This window comes from Delphinus delphis, chromosome 16 (genome assembly GCF_949987515.2).
Source record: "Delphinus delphis chromosome 16, mDelDel1.2, whole genome shotgun sequence".
Taxonomy (NCBI): domain Eukaryota; kingdom Metazoa; phylum Chordata; class Mammalia; order Artiodactyla; family Delphinidae; genus Delphinus; species Delphinus delphis.
Genome location: NC_082698.1, coordinates 14972641 through 14993782, shown reverse-complemented (window position 1 = coordinate 14993782; position 21142 = coordinate 14972641). Strand labels below are relative to the sequence as shown.

Here is a 21142-nt window from a genome sequence, read left to right as displayed (position 1 = left end):
TCGCCATTTGCTCTTCATCACCCCCATATGTAATGTACTCAGAAACTTTCTTCATAGTTCAAGTTCTCTTTCAAAATGTCTTTCCTATGTATAAATTTTTAGTCATCACTTTGCAATTAATCATTAGTTTGCTGTAATATCTGACCTTTTAAAACATTTTGTGCGTGTTAAAATCTTTTCTCATGATGTTTTATTTGCTTAAACTCCTTTTTTTTTTTTTGCGGTATGCGGGCCTCTCACTGTTGTGGCCTTTCCTGTTGCGGAGCACAGGCTCCGGACGCGCAGGCTCAGCGGCCATGGCTCACGGGCCCAGCCGCCCCGTGGCATGTGGGATCTTCCCGGACCAGGGCACGAACCCGTGTCCCCTGCATCGGCAGGCAGACTCTCAACCACTGCGCCACCAGGGAAGCCCTAAACTCCTTTTAACATGCTGTCTGTGTCTTATTCATGAGCTTGATTTTGTATATAATTTGTTATTAATTCTTTGTGGTGAATAGCAGCCACTTTTTTTTTTTTTTGCTCCAGGACTGCTAGTCCAGTATTGACTGAACTACCTGAAAAAGTCTGCTGTTGCATGTTGGAACTTCACCCTTGGTTTGCTCTAGCCAGAGAAGACTAGGCAGAGAGACTAATTATTTTACATGTTTTTATTTGTCTATACCTAAGAAATAAGTAAATTAGGAATTAGATATGCCATTTCTGGAAAGATATACAACCATATAAATCTGATTTCTTAACATGTAAGTGTAAGTCATGTGAAAAACACATTAAAGATCAAGGATCAAAAGAAAAAAGTTCTCTGAACACTTCTTTTAACAAATTTCCCCCGTTTTGGCCCCAGTTATGGAAGTAATGTGTGTTTCATTCTAGAAAAGAAATAGACAAAAAGACAAATTAAAAATCACTGAAATTCTTCTATCCAGAGAAAATTATTGGTAACATTGTATCCGATACTTTCCCAGTCTTTTGTCTATGTAATGACGCTGTAGTAGGCTGAATAATGGCCTCCCCCTCCAAAGAAGTCCACATCCTGATTCCTGAAACTTGTGAATATATTACCATAAATGGTAAAAGGGGATTTGCAGATATGATTCAATTAAAGATTTTTGAGATGAGATTTTCCTGGATTATTCTGGTGGACCCAGTATAATTACATGCATTCTTCTGAAAGGGTACAGAGGGAGATTTGACTACAGTAGTGGGAACTGTGATGATGGAAGGAAGAGGTTGGAAAGAGAGGAAGGAAGGGGTCATGAGCTAAAGAATGAGAGGTCTTCAGAAGCTGGAAGAGGCAGGAAGTGGATTCTTTTTGAATATCCTCCAGAAGGAACCACCCCTAACACTGGTTTTACCCTGTAAGACTCATTTGGATTTCAGACTTACAGAACTATAAGAGAATAAATTCATGTTGCTTTAAGCCACTAAGTTTCTGGTAATTTGTAACAGCAGCAATAAGAAGCTAATATACACTTTTAGTGTATTTATTTCTTTTCCAAACATGGCATGACAAAGGAAATATTTCTCAGAATTATTTTTCTTTAATTTGTCCTTAATATCTTTAGGTATGTCATCTGTTCTCCTGTAACTACCAGCATATCATACCTTTAAATTAATTTTATTCATTGTTTTTTTCCATATTGGCAGTTTTAAAATCAAATAAAAATTATCTTATTTTTGACATGAAATCTATCCTCAACAAATTTTTATTCACCTTGCATAATTGAGACTTTATGTCTGTTGATTATCAAATCCTGTTTTTCCCCTCCTCTCAGCCCATGGCAACCATCTTGCTACTCTCTAATTTTATGGGCTTGACTATTTTAGATACCTCATATAAGTAGAATTATGCAGTATTTGTCCTTCTGTGACTGTTTTATTTCACTGAGCTCCAGCAATATCATTCTGGGTGTTTATCCAAAAGAGTTGAAATCAGGATCTTGAAGAGATAATAGCATTACAGTGTTCATTGCCATACTGTTTAATAGAGTCAAGATGTAGAAATAGCTTAAATGTTCATTGACGGTTGAATGGAAATCCTGTAATATATGACATGAATGAAACTTGAGGACATATAGGCAGCTTTTTTAAAAGCTCTTTTAAAATTTTCCATGTGAAATAATTTCAGATTTACAAAAAATGTGCACATTTTTTTATGACTTTGACCCTTGGAAAGTATTGGACAGTTATTTTATAGAATATCCCTCAATTTGGTTTTGTCTGATGTTTTTTCATGATGAAATTCAGGTTATGCATTTTTAGTAAGGATACCACAGAAGTGATGTGTGTTTTTTCTCAGTGCATCCTGTCGGGAAGCATATGATATCATTTTGTTCCATTATTGGTGGTGTTGTCTTTGGTCGCTTGTTAATGCACAATGTCTACCAGTTTTTCCACTCTAAAGTTACTGTTTTTATTGTATTTAGTGAGTGTATTATGGGGAAGTTCTTTAAAATTGTGTAAATGTCCTATTTCTCACCATACTATCACCCACTATTTTTACCATACATTGATGTTCTTGCCAAATGGTGATTTTCTATTCTGTTATTTCTTCTGTTTCCTCTACAATTTATTAACTATAAGGAAGAGCTGTCTCTTCTTCATTTATTTGTTTATTCACTTATTTGTGTTTATCAGTACGGACCCATGGAGATACACACACACACATATTGTGGCTTATGATAAATTGCTATTGTTATTTATTTTGCAGCTGAAATTGCTCTAGATTTGGCCATCGGGAACTCCCTCAAATTGTCTCCTTTGTTGTTTTGGCAAGACTCTATCATTCTCTGAGTACTTCCTTATTTTCTGACACTATAAGAAGTTTCAGACTCATATTGTACTTTCCAGCCCTAGCCCTGTAATCAACCATTTTTCCAAGAAGCCATGGTTCCTTATATTGGAGAATGATGTTTAGAAAGAAGAACCTGGGAGCTAAGTATGCTCCTTGGTTCTGGGGCATTAATCTTTCTTTCCTTTAAAAAATGTTATTATTTTTTAAATTAAACCACCAAGTATATTATTACTCTCTTTTTGAAACTCTACTATCTTACTTTAACAGAAACTTGTATCCTGAAACGTGACTCTTCTTTGGGGGAAGTGTTGACTGTTTTTTCTTTCCCAGTATCGACCCCTTAGAATCTAGACATAGAAATAGTATCAACCTTTCTTCCTTTGAGTTTGACAAATAACCGCTTTTCTTTACTCACTGCAAAATTTCATCTCCTTTGAAGCAATATTTTACCTCTCCTTGTTGCTGCCTTGCACTGAAATCCTGTGCGGCCCATTTAATCTTCTATCTGTTTAATACTTTTTCACCTGCCTGTTATCTCTCTTGACATCATTCTTGATTTCAATTTCTGCGTGTACTTTAATTATGCATTAATTACGTTGTGTTCAAGTTCCAAGAAGGCTTATAGGACTCGAATACTCTGTACTCTCAGGATAGCTTTATTATAAGCAGAGGATATACATTGAAAGTGGTCTGGAGATCTTAGATGTTAGGGCTGACTATATAGTTATAGCAATTAAGGTGGTGTGGGTTTTTTGTGTTAAAATAGCCCCCAAATAAGAATTGTAGGTATTTATATTTTTATATTATATCTGGCCACATACTGAAATTTTTTATTATTTTAGTAGCTTTTTAGTTGTGTTATATTTCTTTATCAACAATCTGATTTTAGACATAAGAAAGTTAACTTTGTTTTCTTCTTTTATTCTAACTTGAAATCTGTCATCTGTTCACTGACAGACCTTTTTGCTATGCTATTTCCATATCTGTATTTGTCTCTTAGTTGTAGTATTTGTATAAATAATTTTTTTTCAGGATGGGTATGTAGATCTTATATTTTAGGGCATTTGCTTATGTGGAGTTATCATTATGTTGTTTTTCTATGTAGACAGGATGGTTGAGTATATATATTTCATAAAATATTGCTTCAGTTTCTTGTCTTTTGACATGTTGTTACTCAAGATCACCTAGCATCTTGCCTAATCTTGCTTTCTAAATAACTAATTTGTTTGTATGAATATGTGTGTGTGTGTGTGCGCACGCGCATGTGTGCACATGCCCATATGGATATGCCTGGATGTCTATTTTTTTAATAACAACTTTATTGAGATATAATTCATATACCTAAAGTCTCACTCTTTTAAAGTGTACATTCAGTGATTTTTTTAGTATATTCACAAGGTTGTGCAGACATCACCACTATCTAATTTATAGCATTTTCCTCACTCCTAAGAGAAACCCAGTACATATTATCAGTCAGTCCTCATTCTCCTTTCCCCTAGCCTTGGGCAACCTTTTTTCTCTCTTTAAAGATTTGTCTACTCTGAAATATCGTATAAATGATATCATGGAATATGTAGATTTTGTGATGGCTTCTTTTATTTATCTTAATGTTTTCAAGGTTCATCCATGTTATAGCAGGTATCAGTACTTCATTCTTCTTTATGGCCAAATAATATCTTTTTATCTTTTATGCAGGGCATTTCCTTTTAACATTTAGGTTTGAATCTTCAACAGATTTTTTATCATATATTTAACATATATGTGCTCCTTTCAATTTGTTATGATTGTCTGCTTTTAATAACACTTTCCCTGCATATGTTGAAAATTTGTATGTCTGATATTCCTCTTCAGTGATTTTCATCTCTGTTCTATTCTGGGAGGCTTTTTCAGATTTGACCTACATGAACTGGTTCAGAATTATGTTTTAATTCCTTTATTTTCTGATCCTTTATTTTCTGATCCATAAAAGGTGGCAGTTTAACACTATGAGTGATACTTCACTCACAACACGTGAAGCTATTCATGACCTATAACATTTAAATGTTTCACCTTGGTTTCAGTATTATTATACATGGACAAAATTTAAAAATGTTTACCACTGAATTCTTTTTACCAATTGTTAATAAGAGTCACTTTTGTAGAATGATACTTATCACAGAGTCATTTAAAAACTGCTGAAAGTAAAAATTACTACAATAATAGGTCCAAGTAAATGCATTATGGCATGTGATGAAATATTATTTAGCTATTAAAATTCATGTTTTCAAAGAATTTTGATTTTATGAAACTAGGATACCAAAATGTCTCCCTGTCTTTCTATCTACAGAATTATAACTGGAATAAAATGCACCAAAGTGATAGCTGTATTTTTCTCTGATTGTAAGATTGTGGATGACTTTATTTTATTCTCTTGTGTAGTTTCCAGAATGGCTACAGTGTTTGTAGAACCTATATAATAGCAAGAGAAGTAATAAATAGAATTTTGAAGCGTTAGGACTACTTTCATATCTATATTTTGCTTTTTGTTGCTTGATAACAAAGATTTATAGTTTGCCAGTCTTGAATAGGCCACTAAGAATTAATGATAATAATTTTCAAATCTGATATGCAATATATATTCACCTAACTTTTGTCAATTTTTAAAAGTACATATCAGGATTGTATTTTTTTTTTCCCTACAGACAGCCTTTTGATTGATTATCAGTTTACATTCAGCTTATTACAGGAAGATGATCGCCATCATACTGCCATAAACTTCATAGCAAACCCAGAACAGGTGAGAAGATAATTTAACTTTTAAAATACCAATGGATACAGCTTTTCATCATCTTTCATTGTAATTGTACCTCTTCTCAGAATTATCACACTGTAGGGCTTTTGTAGAAAGACTAATCCTGTTAATTTTTTCTTTTCGTAAGACCTAGTTATCTTTGTGATTCACAGAATTTGTGAGCTTGATATTTCAGATTTTGTAAATAGTCCTACAATTTATGCATTATTTCTATTATTTTTCAGGCTTACAACAGTGTTTATGCTTTTAATTACGTTCTGAAACTGGGAGTAGTCTTTTTGAAAATATAACCCAAAGCTTCAAAACACAGGCTATCTTATATATATTTTCTTTTTTTAAAAATATACTGTTACATAGTAGTATGTTTTCATTATATTTTTTCTAAATCAACTGTTTTATCTGAGTTATATGAATGCTAGGTTTTAAAAAAATATTTTTATTGAGATGTAATTGACATATTGCATTGTGTAAGTTTAAACTGTATAATATGCTGATTTAATATGTGCATATATTACAATATGATTACAAACATAGCATGAGCTAACACCTCTGTCATGTCACATAATTGTAATTTTTGAGGGGCAATAATTAAAATCTAGTCTCTTAGCAACTTTGAAGTTTATGATACAGTATTTGTTGTCTATAATCACTATATTGTGCATTAGATCTCTAGGATTTACCTACTCTTTGCAAGTTTGTACCCTTTAACAACTTCTTCTGGGGGAGAAGTTCTCAGGGTTGTGCACCTTCTCCCAATCTCTCTGAGTCTTGTTGGCTCTAGTGAGCCACCCACATTTTGTTTGTTTTCTCTTAGCTGATGTCAGATGTCCACACATGCTTGTTCTCTCAGTGCTCTCTGTCATAGTGGAGACAGAAATAGGTCCTTTGGGCAGTACAATTAAAGGACAATCATGTTGGATATATCCTACACTCTCTCTTTCCCCCGAGGGAGCAGTCATTGGCCAAGTTGATCTTTCTGATGTTGAGCTGTGCTGGCTTGGGGGAGGTGCTGACCTTGGTAAAGTGAAATTGTTCTTTTTACCCATTATAATATGGCTATTCTCAGTTTTGTATTCATTTTTTTGTCCTGCAACTTCTTAACTGGATTTTGGTCCTGTCAAAAAAGTGTTCTGGTCCATCTATCATTGTTAAATTGTTTTCTTTTTGTCAGGGATGAGCGCTGGGACTTCCTATACCACCATCTTGCTGATGTCACTCTTTCTCAAATGCTGTATTCTTAGTATACATTAATCCAGCTTACTAAATCTGTATCATATATTTTAATAGTTTTTCAAATAGGTGAAACCTCAAAATGTATCCTGGCATTCGCTAGCTTCTTTCCTCTAAAATATTTTACTGAACTTGCCAAAAAATAGTATAATTTAAATTTTCATTTTCTAATAAAGTAAGAGCCCTCTTTCCCCAAAATAGGGAAATACTCCTTATTCCTTAGATTTTAAGGGATGCCTACATTCTTGGGACTACATTTGAAGTTTTGACTTTTAAATAAGGCTTTTTGAGGATGTCTTCTTACAAGTATAATACTCTCTTCACTGATGGTGTGTATTTTTATAAAGACATATTAATGTCAGAAACTACATTTTCTGTATAATAAGAATGTTTTAATAAGTGCCTTGTAAACACTGTAGACTTCTTTTTTATTGTGGTAAAACATACGTAAAGTAAAATTTATAATTTTAACCATTTTTAGGTATACAATTTGGTGACATTTAAGTACATTTGCAGTGTTATGCAACCATTACCACAATCCATCATCAAAATTTTTCATCAGTCCAAATAGAATTTCTGTATCCATTAAGCAATAACTCCCTATTCCTCCCCTACCCCCAGCCTCTGGTAACCTTTATTCTACTTTCTCTGTCATTCTCGATCAGTTTCTGTGTTCCAGGTACCTCATATGTGTAATCATACAACATTTGTACTTCCGTGTTTGGCTTATTTCACTTAGCCTAATGTTTCAGTGTTTCCAATGTTCATCCATGTTGCAGCATGAATCAGAATTTAGTCTTTACCTTTGGCTTCTTGAGTGTTTAATGGTACTTATAGAGTTCATTGAGGATATGAGACATTTAATATAAGTGGGATATCTGACTCACAATGTGGGTGTGAGTAATCCTTCTCTCCAATATGATCCATAATGTCATACACATAGGCTCAGATTAGCCATAATTCTGGTTTGCTTCTCTCTTGGCTATCCTCTCCTCCTTCAATTTCCAGAAAAACTTGAATTCTCACAAATGTCACAGCTTTCAGTTTTACTTTCTGCTGTGTTGTTCAGTTGAAGCCAAGAGCCCAGACACATGTTTTTGAAAACTGAAGGACACTAAACTATCATGAGAAGTGCCAGCAAGGATGCTTGTAACATCATTATAACTAATTTATAATTATATTTATACAATTTATAATTAAAGAGGAATTCAACTTGGAACAATTTCTGAAATTAAAATGGATTATTGGTCTGGGTTTCCTACTTATCCTACAAAACAATAAAAAAATAGGTACCTACATTATTTATGCATTTATTATATTTTGAAAACAGATATAATTCTAACCCACTGTACATCATCTCCAGCCAGTGTTTTCATGTGAACAATTTCTGGAGTAGTTTCTTGTATAATATCTTGCTGAATTTATCCACATCTAACAATAATGTTCTAAATGACTAATTTTTCATTTACTGTGGTAGTCACAGTATTACCTCTTCCAGTCCAGTATATTTCCTTGACCTTAAATGTATTTTATAGGGCTTTAGTTATGGTACCACATATTTCAGTAATGCCTAAACTTGAGAGGATGAACTAAAAATTCAAGAAGAGTTCTATAGTTTCCTATATCAGTTGCAAATTTTGTGTGACCTTTCTAGCAATAATACCAGTTATTCTCACATTTCCCCGACCCAAAATAAGGCACACACAATCATGAAGATGTGACTTCAAGATAAAAATAATGATTTAAGTTTTCTTAGGGGTACATTGTTTCTACCATGTTTTGTTTTTGTAGAAAAGCAACTATTTTTGAACCACTCCATTAATAATAAAAAAATCAACCCCTTCTCAGAGGTCAGCAATCATGCCTTCTTGATTCGTGGAAGGAAGTCCCCTGGTAAGGAAGAAGATGAAGAATCTTATTTAATGTTCACAAGAAAGTCTTTAGGAAAGTCATGAAATCCCCATTTCAGAGATAAGGAAACTGATTTTCGGGAAGGAGAGGTAACCTTCCCTATATCAATCAGCATGTACATTAAAGAGCTAAGATTTGAACCCAAGGTCGCCTGACTCAATGATGCACAGTCTTTATAAACTCATTTTGTTGCCTCATGAACCTGACTTAATTAATACGAAGCCACAATTGCTAAAATATTGAATTGTAGCAGCCTCTGGCTTACATAGGGATGGCCAGATCATAGTAGGGAAGATAAATGGGAACTTTAAATATACCTTTGAATTTATCACCTATATTTTTTCATTAAAAAAGTGTAATTGGCGTCGACACTTTCTCACTTGAGTATTGACATGATGTTTACAGTTTGAGAAATATAGCATGGACATAATTAAAACAGTACACATATCTATCTAGTATAATTTGATTTTTTTAACCACAATATTTTCTTTCTTGGCAGTCAAACAAAAATTTGGATATTTCAATTAATGCATCAAACAACTTTAATCTCAACATTACATGGTCAGTTGGTTCAACAGGTAAGAGAATTTTGTTGTCATGTGTCTTTCACTTCTGTTCCTATACGTAGGGTGTTCTATGACCTTTTATGTTAATTTAAATAATTGAAATTAAAAAATATTATATGGCATATATATACTATATGCCATAATTATGCATATAATAATACCTGCTGTTTCAGGTAAAAATAATAAGTAGCATTATTAATAAAGCTTCATTACAGTGTTAACTTTCTCCCTAATTCAATTAAAATTAGGTAGATAACAACATTTTACACTACTTAATTTTTTTTATGACAGTGTTATGAATTCCTGTGATTTTAATTAAGATAGATTACTTCTTTAATGACTAAAGAGGCTGAAATTTCAATTACTTGATTCACCATTGAAGCTATAAATTTAATTATTGACTTTACTATTGATATAAGACAGTGAATTTTTTCTGTATATGCTGATAAATTACCAAATTATCTATTATTTTTAAGCTTACCCTCTACCTTTGTCAGCTTTGGTGCTGAGAGAGGGTAAAAAACCCCTGCACTTAATAGTTCTTCCATAATAAGGTTTATAAGTTGAAATTGTTAACTTTTAAGGAACATAACTAAGAAGAGGTACAAATCTGTATGCTGTATTATGAAAAAGTATTCTCACCGTTTTATATTTACATTTTAGGAAATTCTATTGCTTTCTACTTTCTATGTAAAAGATACACTGTTGCATAAAAGTGCTGGAAGCTTTTTAAATAAAATATGTGGATCCTTAGAAATCCATATTTGATTTCTTAAAATTAGGTTATTATGCTATTTTAATATGTAGAATAATGGAAACAGAAGTCAAGAGTGAAGAGGTCTTTGCAATTCCAGATTTTATATTACATGTGTAAAAGTGGAAAAGATTAGACAATTATGTAGATATTTTGTTCCAATAGTGCAAACATATAGTGAAATCTTGGCTCTGTGAGTTTCATTAATAAGAATTCATGATAACTTGTACTGTAAATTTGAAATTCTGAATAATAAACTGACTCTACAAGAGTTTTAAAATTTGTCAACATAAATACATAAAACCTGTGTAATCACTTTAGAACAGTGGTTTTAATATGCAAGAGATCACTTGTAACCTTCAGATTCCCAGAACCAAATCTCAGAAATTTTGATTTATCAGTTTGGAAGATGTCATCAGGAAATCTGCATTTTAAAAAAGCATCCAAGGTTATTTTGGAAGAGGTCATCAGTTAGAAATTAATTCAGTTGCTCAGTATCCTATTTATTTTTACTGTTAAGGTGGAGGTCTTGGTAAGATTGTTGGAAATTCTTTCTTCCATTTGGTTAATTTCAGTAAATATTTATTGAGTACCCAATATATGTTTAACTAATTGAACGTTTAACTCATATTTTAAATTATATCCTCCCAATTTATTCAAAGTAGTGGTGGTTCAATTTGTGGTAAACAAAAAAATTTGATTTCTTTTCCGTTTTTAAATTGGATTGAGACATGTGAAATATGTCCTGATTTGTTTTGAAAGGCTCTGTGGAGAAGTAGAAAAAACTCAGTTTCTGAAGCCTTATATACCTGAGTTCCAAAAAGGACTTTACTGTTCAGTAGCTATAAACTTAAGGCAAGTGTCTTAATCTTTCTGAGGCTCAGTTTTCAGTTTGAAAAACAGAGCTGGAATATCTCTGGGATAAATTTATTTTTAGAATAGAATATAAAGTCTCTAAGCCAGTGCCTAGTACGTAGCACTTAATCAGTGTATCACTTAATCATTGTAAAAAATGATTTTTATACTAAATCTGTTTCCATTATATCAATATGTATGACAAATCTCATTTTCTTTTTTCTTCATCATTCTAAGTTGTAAAACATGACTTTATTTGGATAGTTATGTTCTTATAAGTATAGTTACAAAAATTAAATATCATATATATGTATATATTATGTTAATAAAGATACCTGTTTCCTAATATTAATTATTTAAATTTGTTATTATTATTTACATTTTAGCTGGAACAATATCTGGGGAGGAGACTCCTATAGTTTCCAAGACTAATATAAAAGAATACAGAGATAGTTTTTCCTATGAAAAATTTAACTTTAGAAGCAATCCAAACATTACTTTCTATGTGTACGTCAGCAACTTTTCATGGCCCATTAAAATACAGGTAAGTGTTAATAGTATTTAATCTAATGACCACTGAGTATTTTCATTACAAAAAGAATGCTGTTTTTGTTCAAAGAGGTGATAAAGATTTGTATATTTTGAGCAATATGAAAACAAGTATTGACCCTCCATACAAAGGATACAGTGAATGTCTGTGATGATGAATGTCTTCGTAAAAAACGTTTACACAAATAATATTGAATTAACCAAAGAATGTACTAATTTTCATTGAGATTATATTCTTTAAAAATGCATCAAAACTTGAAATAACTACATTGTTTGTATTTTCTGATGAATTTTATTCTTTGAGGGTCAAATAGATATTCTTTTCTTACAGTTGAACTTGAAATCATTTGCTGTGTTTAGTAATCTTTATTATATACTGAACATAATTCAAACCTTCATTAAAAATTTAGGATTACTAGTACCTAATAGTTAATTCTTTAAGGCTCACTACCTTTCACTATTGATTTCTTTATCTACTCTATATATGTTGTATATTTCATTTTTATTGTGTTTAGTGATAGGCTGCTAAAGGCTTTTGATTTATTGCTAGGAACATTTAGGATGTTCTTTCTATGTTGAAATAGTCAAGGTCATACTTAATTTACGCTTTTATAAAAGAAAAAGTCTATGTTTTAATGTTGGGATTTATTTATTCATCCTTTTATGACTGTTTGATTAGAATGAATTCAAATTAGTTTACTAAATAGCTCACGTGTGCCAAGCTCTGTGCTGAGCCATTATGTTTTATAATCTTTAAAAAATTACAGATCATTTACTCTTCTTTTATATAGAAAATTTTGCATGTTTTATTTATATTAATTTCTGTGTGATTTGTGAGAGGACTGAGTGATTTGTAAAAATCACTTATTTGCTGGAAAAATTCTTATTGTAAGGTTGATTCCATGTCTAAGTTAAGGAAATTACTTACCTGTTCAAGAAATATTAGTACAAATTACTACTCAGTAAATAGTAACAGAAATTAATTTGATAAAGTTACTTCTTCATTGTGATTGAATTAGATGCTAATATAGTAAAAAAAGAATGCCAGAAATATTTCCTTGTAGGTTTTTAGAATTTTGACTTTGAGGATGCTGGATATATCATTTCATTTTCTAAGATTTATATAGAAATGTTAATCGGATTTCACTTGTTTTATTCAGATTATGATTGAAGGTAACAAAAGGGCTCATCCTTGAGCTTATTAAATAGTAATTAAAATTGAAAGAATTGTTACTTTTTTTATTGTTTCCTGCCCTTTATTTCATGGCTATCTAATTCTATTTTTAAGCAAATTACACAGTTACTTTAGAATGTTCATGAATATTTAATGGTTAGAAATTAACTTTCTAAATTGGATTTTCTTTTGAGATCACACTAGTAATATATTCTGGAAGCCAAACCAGAATTTGAATAATGAAGTTAAAATATCCCACTCTCCCAAAATAATAAAATGTGGAAAATAACCGTGATGGTCAAGATAGGTAGAGCCCAGTTCTTAGTCTTAGAGTAAAATCATCACATTAGTCCTATGGGATATGTTATATTAAGGCAGATGAGTATGTGTGTTTGTTTACAGAACTGTAATAAACTTTCCATTTTTAAACGTAAAATAGTAAAATTATTTGAATTGAGATCTATTTGCTAATAGAATTGAATTACATTGATTTTTGAATGTTTAACCATCCTTACTAATCAAGGGTAAACTCCACTTAGTCATTTTGTATTATACCTTTAATATATTGTTGCATTTGATTTGTTAAAATTTTAAGAATTTCTGTACCTACGTTTATGAGGCATGTTAGTTTGTAATTTTCTGTTATTATAATCTTGTTGACTTTGTAGCATGGTACTGCTGGCCTTATAAAATAAATTGGGAAGTATTCCTTCCTGTGTAATTTTCTGAAAGAATTGATATAGAATCCATATTATTTCCTTCTTAAATTTGTGGTAGAATTCAACATTGAATGAATTTGAACTTGTGATTTTCTTTATGGGAATATTTTAACTACAACTTTAATTTCCTTAATAGATTGAGAGCTTTTCTGGTTATCTATTTTTTCTTGAGCGAGCTCTGTCCGTTTGTGTCTCTCAGTTGTGTCTTTCCTATTTTATCTAATTTGTAGAATTTATTGGCAAAAGATTTTTAACAATATTCACATATCATCCACTGATGTCATCTAATTCCTGGTATTGATAATTAGTTTCCCCTCTCCTTTTTTCTTTTCTTGGTCAGTCTGCTTAGAGAGTTATCAATTTCATTTATTTTTCTATTTTTTATTTCATTAATTTCTTCTCTCTAATTACTCCCTTTCTTTTGCTTCCTTGACATTAATTTGCTCTTCTTTTTCTGATGTCTTAAGGTGAATGCTTTCTAATTTCCTTTTTTGATTTCCTCCTTGATCAGTGGGGTATTTAAAAGTGGGATATTTTATTTCCAACTATTTAGAGAATTTCTAGAAATGCTTCTGTCACTTATCTCTAATTTAATTCCAGTGTACTCGCAGAATATATTTTGAATGATTTGATTTTTTTTTTATTTGAATTTTAAAAATTTATTGAGACTTATGGTCCCGTGTTTTTGGCAGAATAATGGCTCCACAAAGGTTACCACGTCCTAATCTCTGGTACCTGTGGGTATATTATCTTACATGGACGAAGAGGACTTTGAAGATGTGATTAAGTTTAGGACATTAAGATGATTACTCTGAGTTACTGGGGTGGACCAACCTAACTACATGAATCTTAATGTAACCATTTTTGGCTGAGGTCAGGGTCAGAGGGTGATGTGCCTACAGAAGAATGGTCAGAGGGAAGCAACATTACTGGTTTTGAATATGGAGGAAGGGGGCTCGAGCCAAGGAATATAGACTCTAGAAGCTGCAAAAGTTGAGGAAACAGATTCTTCACTAGAACCTCTAAAAAGAAATGCAGCCTTGCTGACACCTTGATTTTAGTCCACTGAAACCTCTATCAGATTTCTGACATACAGAACTATAAGACAGTAAATATGAATTGTCTTAGGCCACTAACACTGTGTTAATTGGTTACTACAGCAATAGAAAATGAATAAACCTAGTGTCTTAGTCCATTTGGGCTGCTATGAAAACATACTATTGACTGAGTAGCTTATAAACAACAGAAATTCATTGCTTACCGTTCTGGAGGCTGGGAAGTCCAAAGTCAAGGCACCAGAATGGTCAGGTTTTGGTGATGGCCCTTTTCCTGGTTTATAGCCTGTGCCCTCTTGCTGTGTCCTCACATGATGGAAGAGGGTGGGGAGCTCTGTGGGACTGCTTTTATAGGAGCACTAATCCCATTCATGAGCAATCTACCCTCACGACCTACCTAATCACCTTTCGAAGACCATAGCACCCAGATATGAATCTATTTTGGTAAATATTCCTTGGACAGTTGCAAAAGAGGTGTGTTCTCCTCTTCTTGGGTGAAGTCTTGTACAAATGTCAATTAGGGCAGGTTGGTTGATCGCTTTTTCAAGTCGTCTAGTGTCCACATTGATGCCCTGTCAATTTGAAAAATGAGCGTCGAAATCTCTGACTGTTACTGTAGGTTAGTTTATTTGTTCTTGTAGTTCTAGCAATTTCTACATCATGTATTTTGAAGCTCTCTTACTTAGATGGATAAATGTTTAGGGTTTTTATGTGTTCTTGATGAATTGGTGACTTGACCTCTTTATTGTTAGGAAATTACTTTCTATATTCCTGGTAGCATTCTTTGCTTTAGAATTTATTTACAAGAAGTAAAAATTTATTTTGCCAAAAATTAATAGCAAAGTCACTCCAGCTTTTTAAAATTACTGCTAGAATGCTATGTTACTTTTCATCCTTCTACTTTAGCCTATTTGTGCTTTTATATTTAAAGTGGATTTATTTTAGGTGGCATATAATTGTCTTTTTCATCCAATCCTAAATCATGTACGTGTAACGTATATATATTTACAGGCATACCTCATTTTATTGAGCTTTCCTTAATTGCAGTTTGCAGATACTGCATTTCTTACAAATTGAAGGTTTGTGCCAACCCTGAGTTGAGCAGGTCTATAGGCACCATTTTTCCAAAACGTCTGCTCACTTTGTGTCCCTGTGTCTCATTTTGGTAATTCTCATGATATTTCAAACTTTTTTGCTATTATTATATTTGTTTTGGTGATCTGTGATCAGTGATCTTTGATGTTACTACTAGGACTAAGTGAAGGCTCAGATGATGGTTAGCATTTTCAACAATAAAGAATTTTTAAATTTAAGTATGTATTGTGTTGGCCAAAAAGTTCATTTGGTTTTAAGTAAAAATAAAAGACACATTTTTTCATTTTCATCAAGAACTTTATCTAGCAACATATTCATTAACCAAATGAACTTTTTGGCCAACACAATACATTTTTTTAGATATAATGCTATTGCACACTTAACAGACTATAGTATAGTACAAATATAATTTTTTTTTACAAATATAATTTTTATATGCACTGGGAAACCAAAAACGTTATGTGAAATGCTTTATTGCAATATTTGCTTTATTGCAGTGGTCTGGAACTGAACCTACAGTATCTTTGAGGTATTACTGTATGTCTTTGGGTTTAAATCTAACATCTTGCTATTTGTTTTCTATTTTTCTTATTTGTTCATTGCTCGTTCTTTCCTTTTTTCTGCCATATTTTTTTAATTCAGCATTTTTCATGATTTAATTTTATCCTTTTTGTTGGCTTATTAGCTACAACTCTGTTGTGGTATTTTAGTGATTATTTTATAGTTTATCATATACATCTTAAACTTCTCATTGTCTATAAGAGATATTACATCACTCATTTTTTGTGTATTAACCTTAAAAAGTGTACTTTCATTTCCTTCCCCCGACCTTCGTGCCATTGTTGAATATATTTTACTGCTTCATGTATTATAAAATTCACACTACGCTTTTACTATTTTTGATAGTTTTATTTAAAGGTATTAAAAATAAGAAAACATCTTCTCTTTTACCTACATATTTACTGTTTCCAATATTCATCATTTCTTTTTCTTTTTTGTAAATCCAAATTTCTTTTTTCTTTAATTTTTATTTTATATTGGAGCATAGTTGATTAACAATGTTCTGTTAGTTTCAGGTCTACAGCAAAGTGATTCAGTTATACATATATATTTATCTATTCTTTTTCAAATTCTTTCCCCATTTAGGTTATTACAGAATAACATAGCGTTCGCCTTGCTATACAGTAGGTCCTTGTGGGTTATCTGTTTTAAATATAGCAGTGTGTACTATGTAGTATCATTTTCCTACTGCCTAAGGGACGTCCTTTAACACTTTAGTGCAGATCTGCTGACAATGCATTATATCTGGCTGTATTTCTGAAAAAATCTTTATTTCACTTTTTTTTGGGGGGGTGTTAAAGAATTTTAAATTGTAGATTTTTCCTTTAATTAAAGCTGTTTCTGTATACAGTTCTTTGGTTTCTGTTGTTTCTAATGAGAAATGTGTTTAACCTTACTGTTCCTTTGTATGTAATGGCTCATTTTCCTCTTTCTGCATTAAAAATTTTTTTCTGTTTATCACTGATTTTGGCCAATTTGATTATGATGTGTATAGGTGTGGGGTTTTTTGTTTCTTGTGCATGGGTTTTACTGACCTTCATAAATTCATAAAATTATAGTTTTCACAAAATTTAGAAAATATTCAGCCATTATTTCTGTTTTTTCCCCACTTCTCTCTTCTTCTTTAGGAATTCAATTGTATGTATATTAAACTGCTTGAAATTGTTCCTTTGCCCACTAATGCTCTGTTCTTGGTTTTTATTCATTCTTTTCTTTTCTCTCTGTGTTTCACTTTGGATATTTTTGGTACTTATATCTTCAAGTTCATTAATCTTTTCTTCTGTATTATCCAATCTCATATTAATCTCATCCAGTGTATTTTTCATCTCAGACATTATATTTTTTATTTCTAGAATTTTGATAAGGTTTTTAGAAAAAGTGTTTCTATTTAACATGGTCCATCGATTTTCTGCCATCTTGAACATATGGAATTACAGTTACTATAACTCTTTCAATGTCCTTGTCTGCACATTCTATCATTTGTGTCATTTCTGAGGTTTTTTTCCTATTGTTTTATTTTGCCTTTCCTTATGAGTCATATTTTGATTGGATGCCAGACATTCTGCGTTTTACCTTTTCGGGTTCTAGATATTTATTAATTTTGATAGATAAGCTTTAGCTTTTTTCTGCAGTGGAGTTAATTTACTTGGAAAAATTTGGTCTTTTCAAGGCTTATTTTTGTGCTTTGATCGGCAGGAACAAAGCATAATTTAATCTAGGGTTAATCTTTCCATTCCTGAGGTACTGCCCTTCTGGGTACTCTACTTTGTGAGACATGAATTACAGGTTATCCACCTCTGACTGGTTGGACCATGAGCTGTTCCCAACCCTATGTGAGTTTTGAGGATTCTTCTCTCTGCTCCTTTCATATGGTTCTTTCTCCAGCTTTGGATAGTTTCTTCACCAGTAAGTAGTATTCGCCTGAAGACTCGCAGGGACTCTGGGCAGTTCTGTCTTCTCCAGTATACTGTCTTGTACACTGTAGCCACCTTGGCTACACCTTGGACTGCACCTGTGTTCACTCTCCTTTTGATCCAGCCTTAAATCCACAATCATCTGTGGCATTAGAAGGCTTACCTCATTATTTCTCTACTCAGGGATCATTGTCCTGCATTGCTTGATATCCAATACCTGATATCCAACCAGTGTTGCATACATTTTGTCTGCTTTACTAGTTGTTTTGGCAGGAGGATAAATCCATTCCCTGTCACTCCATTTTGGAAGGAAGTAGAAATCCTACATTTAATTTTGAGTCTGAATGGTAATTGGATTAGTATGGTAGCCATAAATTTGTTCTGCTGAAGGATGGGACTGTTACTATGTATGTGTTTTATGCTTTTACTTGTAAATTGTTTTAATTAATAGCTTGTATTTAAGTTTTCAAGTACTTTTCAGATAAATGGCAGTTTGTAGACATATGTCTATATATTTTAGATTTACTCAGCACACACTATTGCAAATTCCAAGAAGCTGCAAATTATGAGAAAGTTTACAATCCATAGATGAAATTGTTCATAAATATTTACAAACTACACTCTATGGAGGCAGTTATTTTGAAAAGTAGCTGAAATTAAAAAATACAAAAAACCCAATTCCTGTTGAAAAATATCCATCAGACCATGAGGTACCAAGAATCCTCTGTCCAAAGATAAAAATCACTCTTTTCTTTTCACAAAGTTATATCAGTGATGCTTCAAACAAGCAAAAATGGTTTCTGATAAAACTTAACATTTAACTTTTATGATCATTTTTACTTTTATAAAATATTTGCTTCAGTAGACTTGTTACACAGGGAGAGCACTTTGTGTGTACAGCTGAAAGAAAATACTTCAAGTTACTTTAGAACTTTCTACTTGTAATTTAATTCTTTTTTATATGCTATAGCATAAAAAATGTATGAAGAGTTATTTAATTATTTGTTGTTTGCATAACAAAACATCTTTGTATCATATCCTTTTTGTAAGCCAAACATTTCACATAGATTTTGCTTTAATTAATGTCAATAGTATTTTCATACTTTTATGTGGTACTTTTTCCTATTCAGTTCTTTTGACTACTTTCAGTTATAATGTTCCCATATATGTTTGAACAGATTTAAGAGATCAATTTAAAAAGTATTAGATGAATTAGGAGAAGTTTTTACTGATATGTAAGAAAGTAGAAAAATATTTCATTTGGCTTGATCCAATTTGGGTCTAATATTGCTATTAATAGGATGAAACTTACTAGCATGATAATAGAACTTGATAAATTTCTGTAGGAAACTAACAAAATAAAAAGGAATGGTAATGATTGTTATTTACTTAGTATTTAATTCTGTATTTATTCAGTCAAAGGCTAATATAAAGTCGTGCTTCCTATGGAAGTGGGGTGGATATTGAACATTTATATAAATTTTTGGCTACACTCTCCAGCAGATATTTCTTAAATTTCAGTCACACACAGGGTACTTTGCAAGGGGATAAAATGGTACACAAAGTAGTTTCTGCCCTCAAGTAGCTCATAAAATATGTTAATCAGCATTCTTTCAGTTGTAGGTAAAGAAATCCAACTTTACATTAGCTTTGAAGTAACACAAGGGATATTACAGGCTTAGAAAAACAGAGTATCCAAAGGAAATGTCTCTGGGAACTTCAGGAACTCTGTCTCCTCTTACGACCATCTTACCTAAAACTGCGTCCCTTGACATTCTTTATACTGTGTTATGTAAATAATTTTTGAATTGGCTAATGTAATTATTCCCTCTCTGTTTGTAGGTTCTGTTTCACAAAGTATGTTGACTGTATTCTATTCTATTTTAGTTGGGTTTATAGAATCCTAATTTAGTCATCCCGGACAGAAAAGGGAAAAGACTTTCTCCTAGAGCCTTTATATAAAATTTCAGGGACATATTTTGGTTTTGTTTCAGTCATAAAATGTTATCTGAGCTATTCACTGTGGCTAACATCAATGTGAATGGTATTTGCGAACTGGAGAGTCTAAATTTTAGATCCACCTTTATTAATGTTACAGAGGTGATATTGAAGCAGGGAAGTATCTTGGAGAGAGTTATATTGAAGCAAGATTTTGAAGGATGAATAGGAGTTCATGGACCAGATGTATGAGAGGGAATTCTAGGCAAGAGAGATGGGTTTTCAAAGTTTAATGAAAGAATTTTCATCAGGGAGCAAACAGATTTTTTTAATCGCTGGAAACCAGATTGTATGATAGAAAAGTGATGGTGTAGAATGATTGGGGTGGTGGTGTGGGATAATAAGAGCTTTGGAAGATGGAGAAGAATTTAATGAGGCAGTAGTGTGGATATGCAAGTTTTGAGCCTAAAACCTAAGAGGACTTGTATGTTTCCGTTTGCCTTCCTGCCATCTCCATGAGAATTTCATGCTTAGACTAGCCTACTTGTCCCAGGACCAACAAGTCACTTCTCAATGGAAACCACTAGCGGGGAGAAAATGTGCTGACGGAAAATATCTGTCAACTATAAACAACAAACACATTTTCCAAATCAAGGTCAGATAAGTACATTTTCCAACAACAAAAAAATCTGAAGGATTTTACTGACATTAGATTGGAGCCAAAAGAAATACTACAGAGAGGACTTTAAGCAGAGGAAAGTTTTAAAATGATCTCAGATATAAACATTGAAACATGAGAGGAAATGAAGAATAACAGAATTGGTAAATTTAAATGAATACTGGATTAAAAAATAGCTCATGGAGTTTAAATTTCTGTAGAACAACAAATAGATGATGAAAGTAATGCAAAGAGCAATGGGGTAAGTAGAACTAAAGTAGTCTGTGGTGCTAGCAATATCAGTGAAATGGTAAAAGTAATAAACTAGAGACTAGACTAGAGAGTCTCTAGTTGTTATCACTTCTAGGGTAAATCTAAAGAAGAAGAAAGGAAAGAATGAAATAAGTTGACTGAGAAGTTGAATTGACAAATAGAAATATTTTATGAGCTCACAGCAAGGTATGAAAAGAGAAAAATGGTGTATAACAAAGGTGGTTCAAATAAAAATTACATAGTAAGAAGAGAAGTATAACCTAGCTATATCAGTAATTACATTAAATTTAAGTAGTCTAAATGTACCAA

General features: G+C 32.2%; 1 protein-coding gene across 1 annotated transcript in view; it reads left to right on the top strand.

The window, feature by feature from the left end:
- The window catches only part of ATRNL1 (attractin like 1), a 672454-nt gene that overhangs the window by 231040 nt on the left and 420272 nt on the right, over positions 1–21142 (top strand). The window contains exons 22-24 of the mRNA XM_060034012.1: positions 5473–5567; positions 9223–9301; positions 11285–11442. Coding sequence (XP_059889995.1) covers positions 5473–5567; positions 9223–9301; positions 11285–11442 — 332 coding nt within the window. The remainder of the gene's footprint in view (positions 1–5472; positions 5568–9222; positions 9302–11284; positions 11443–21142) is intronic.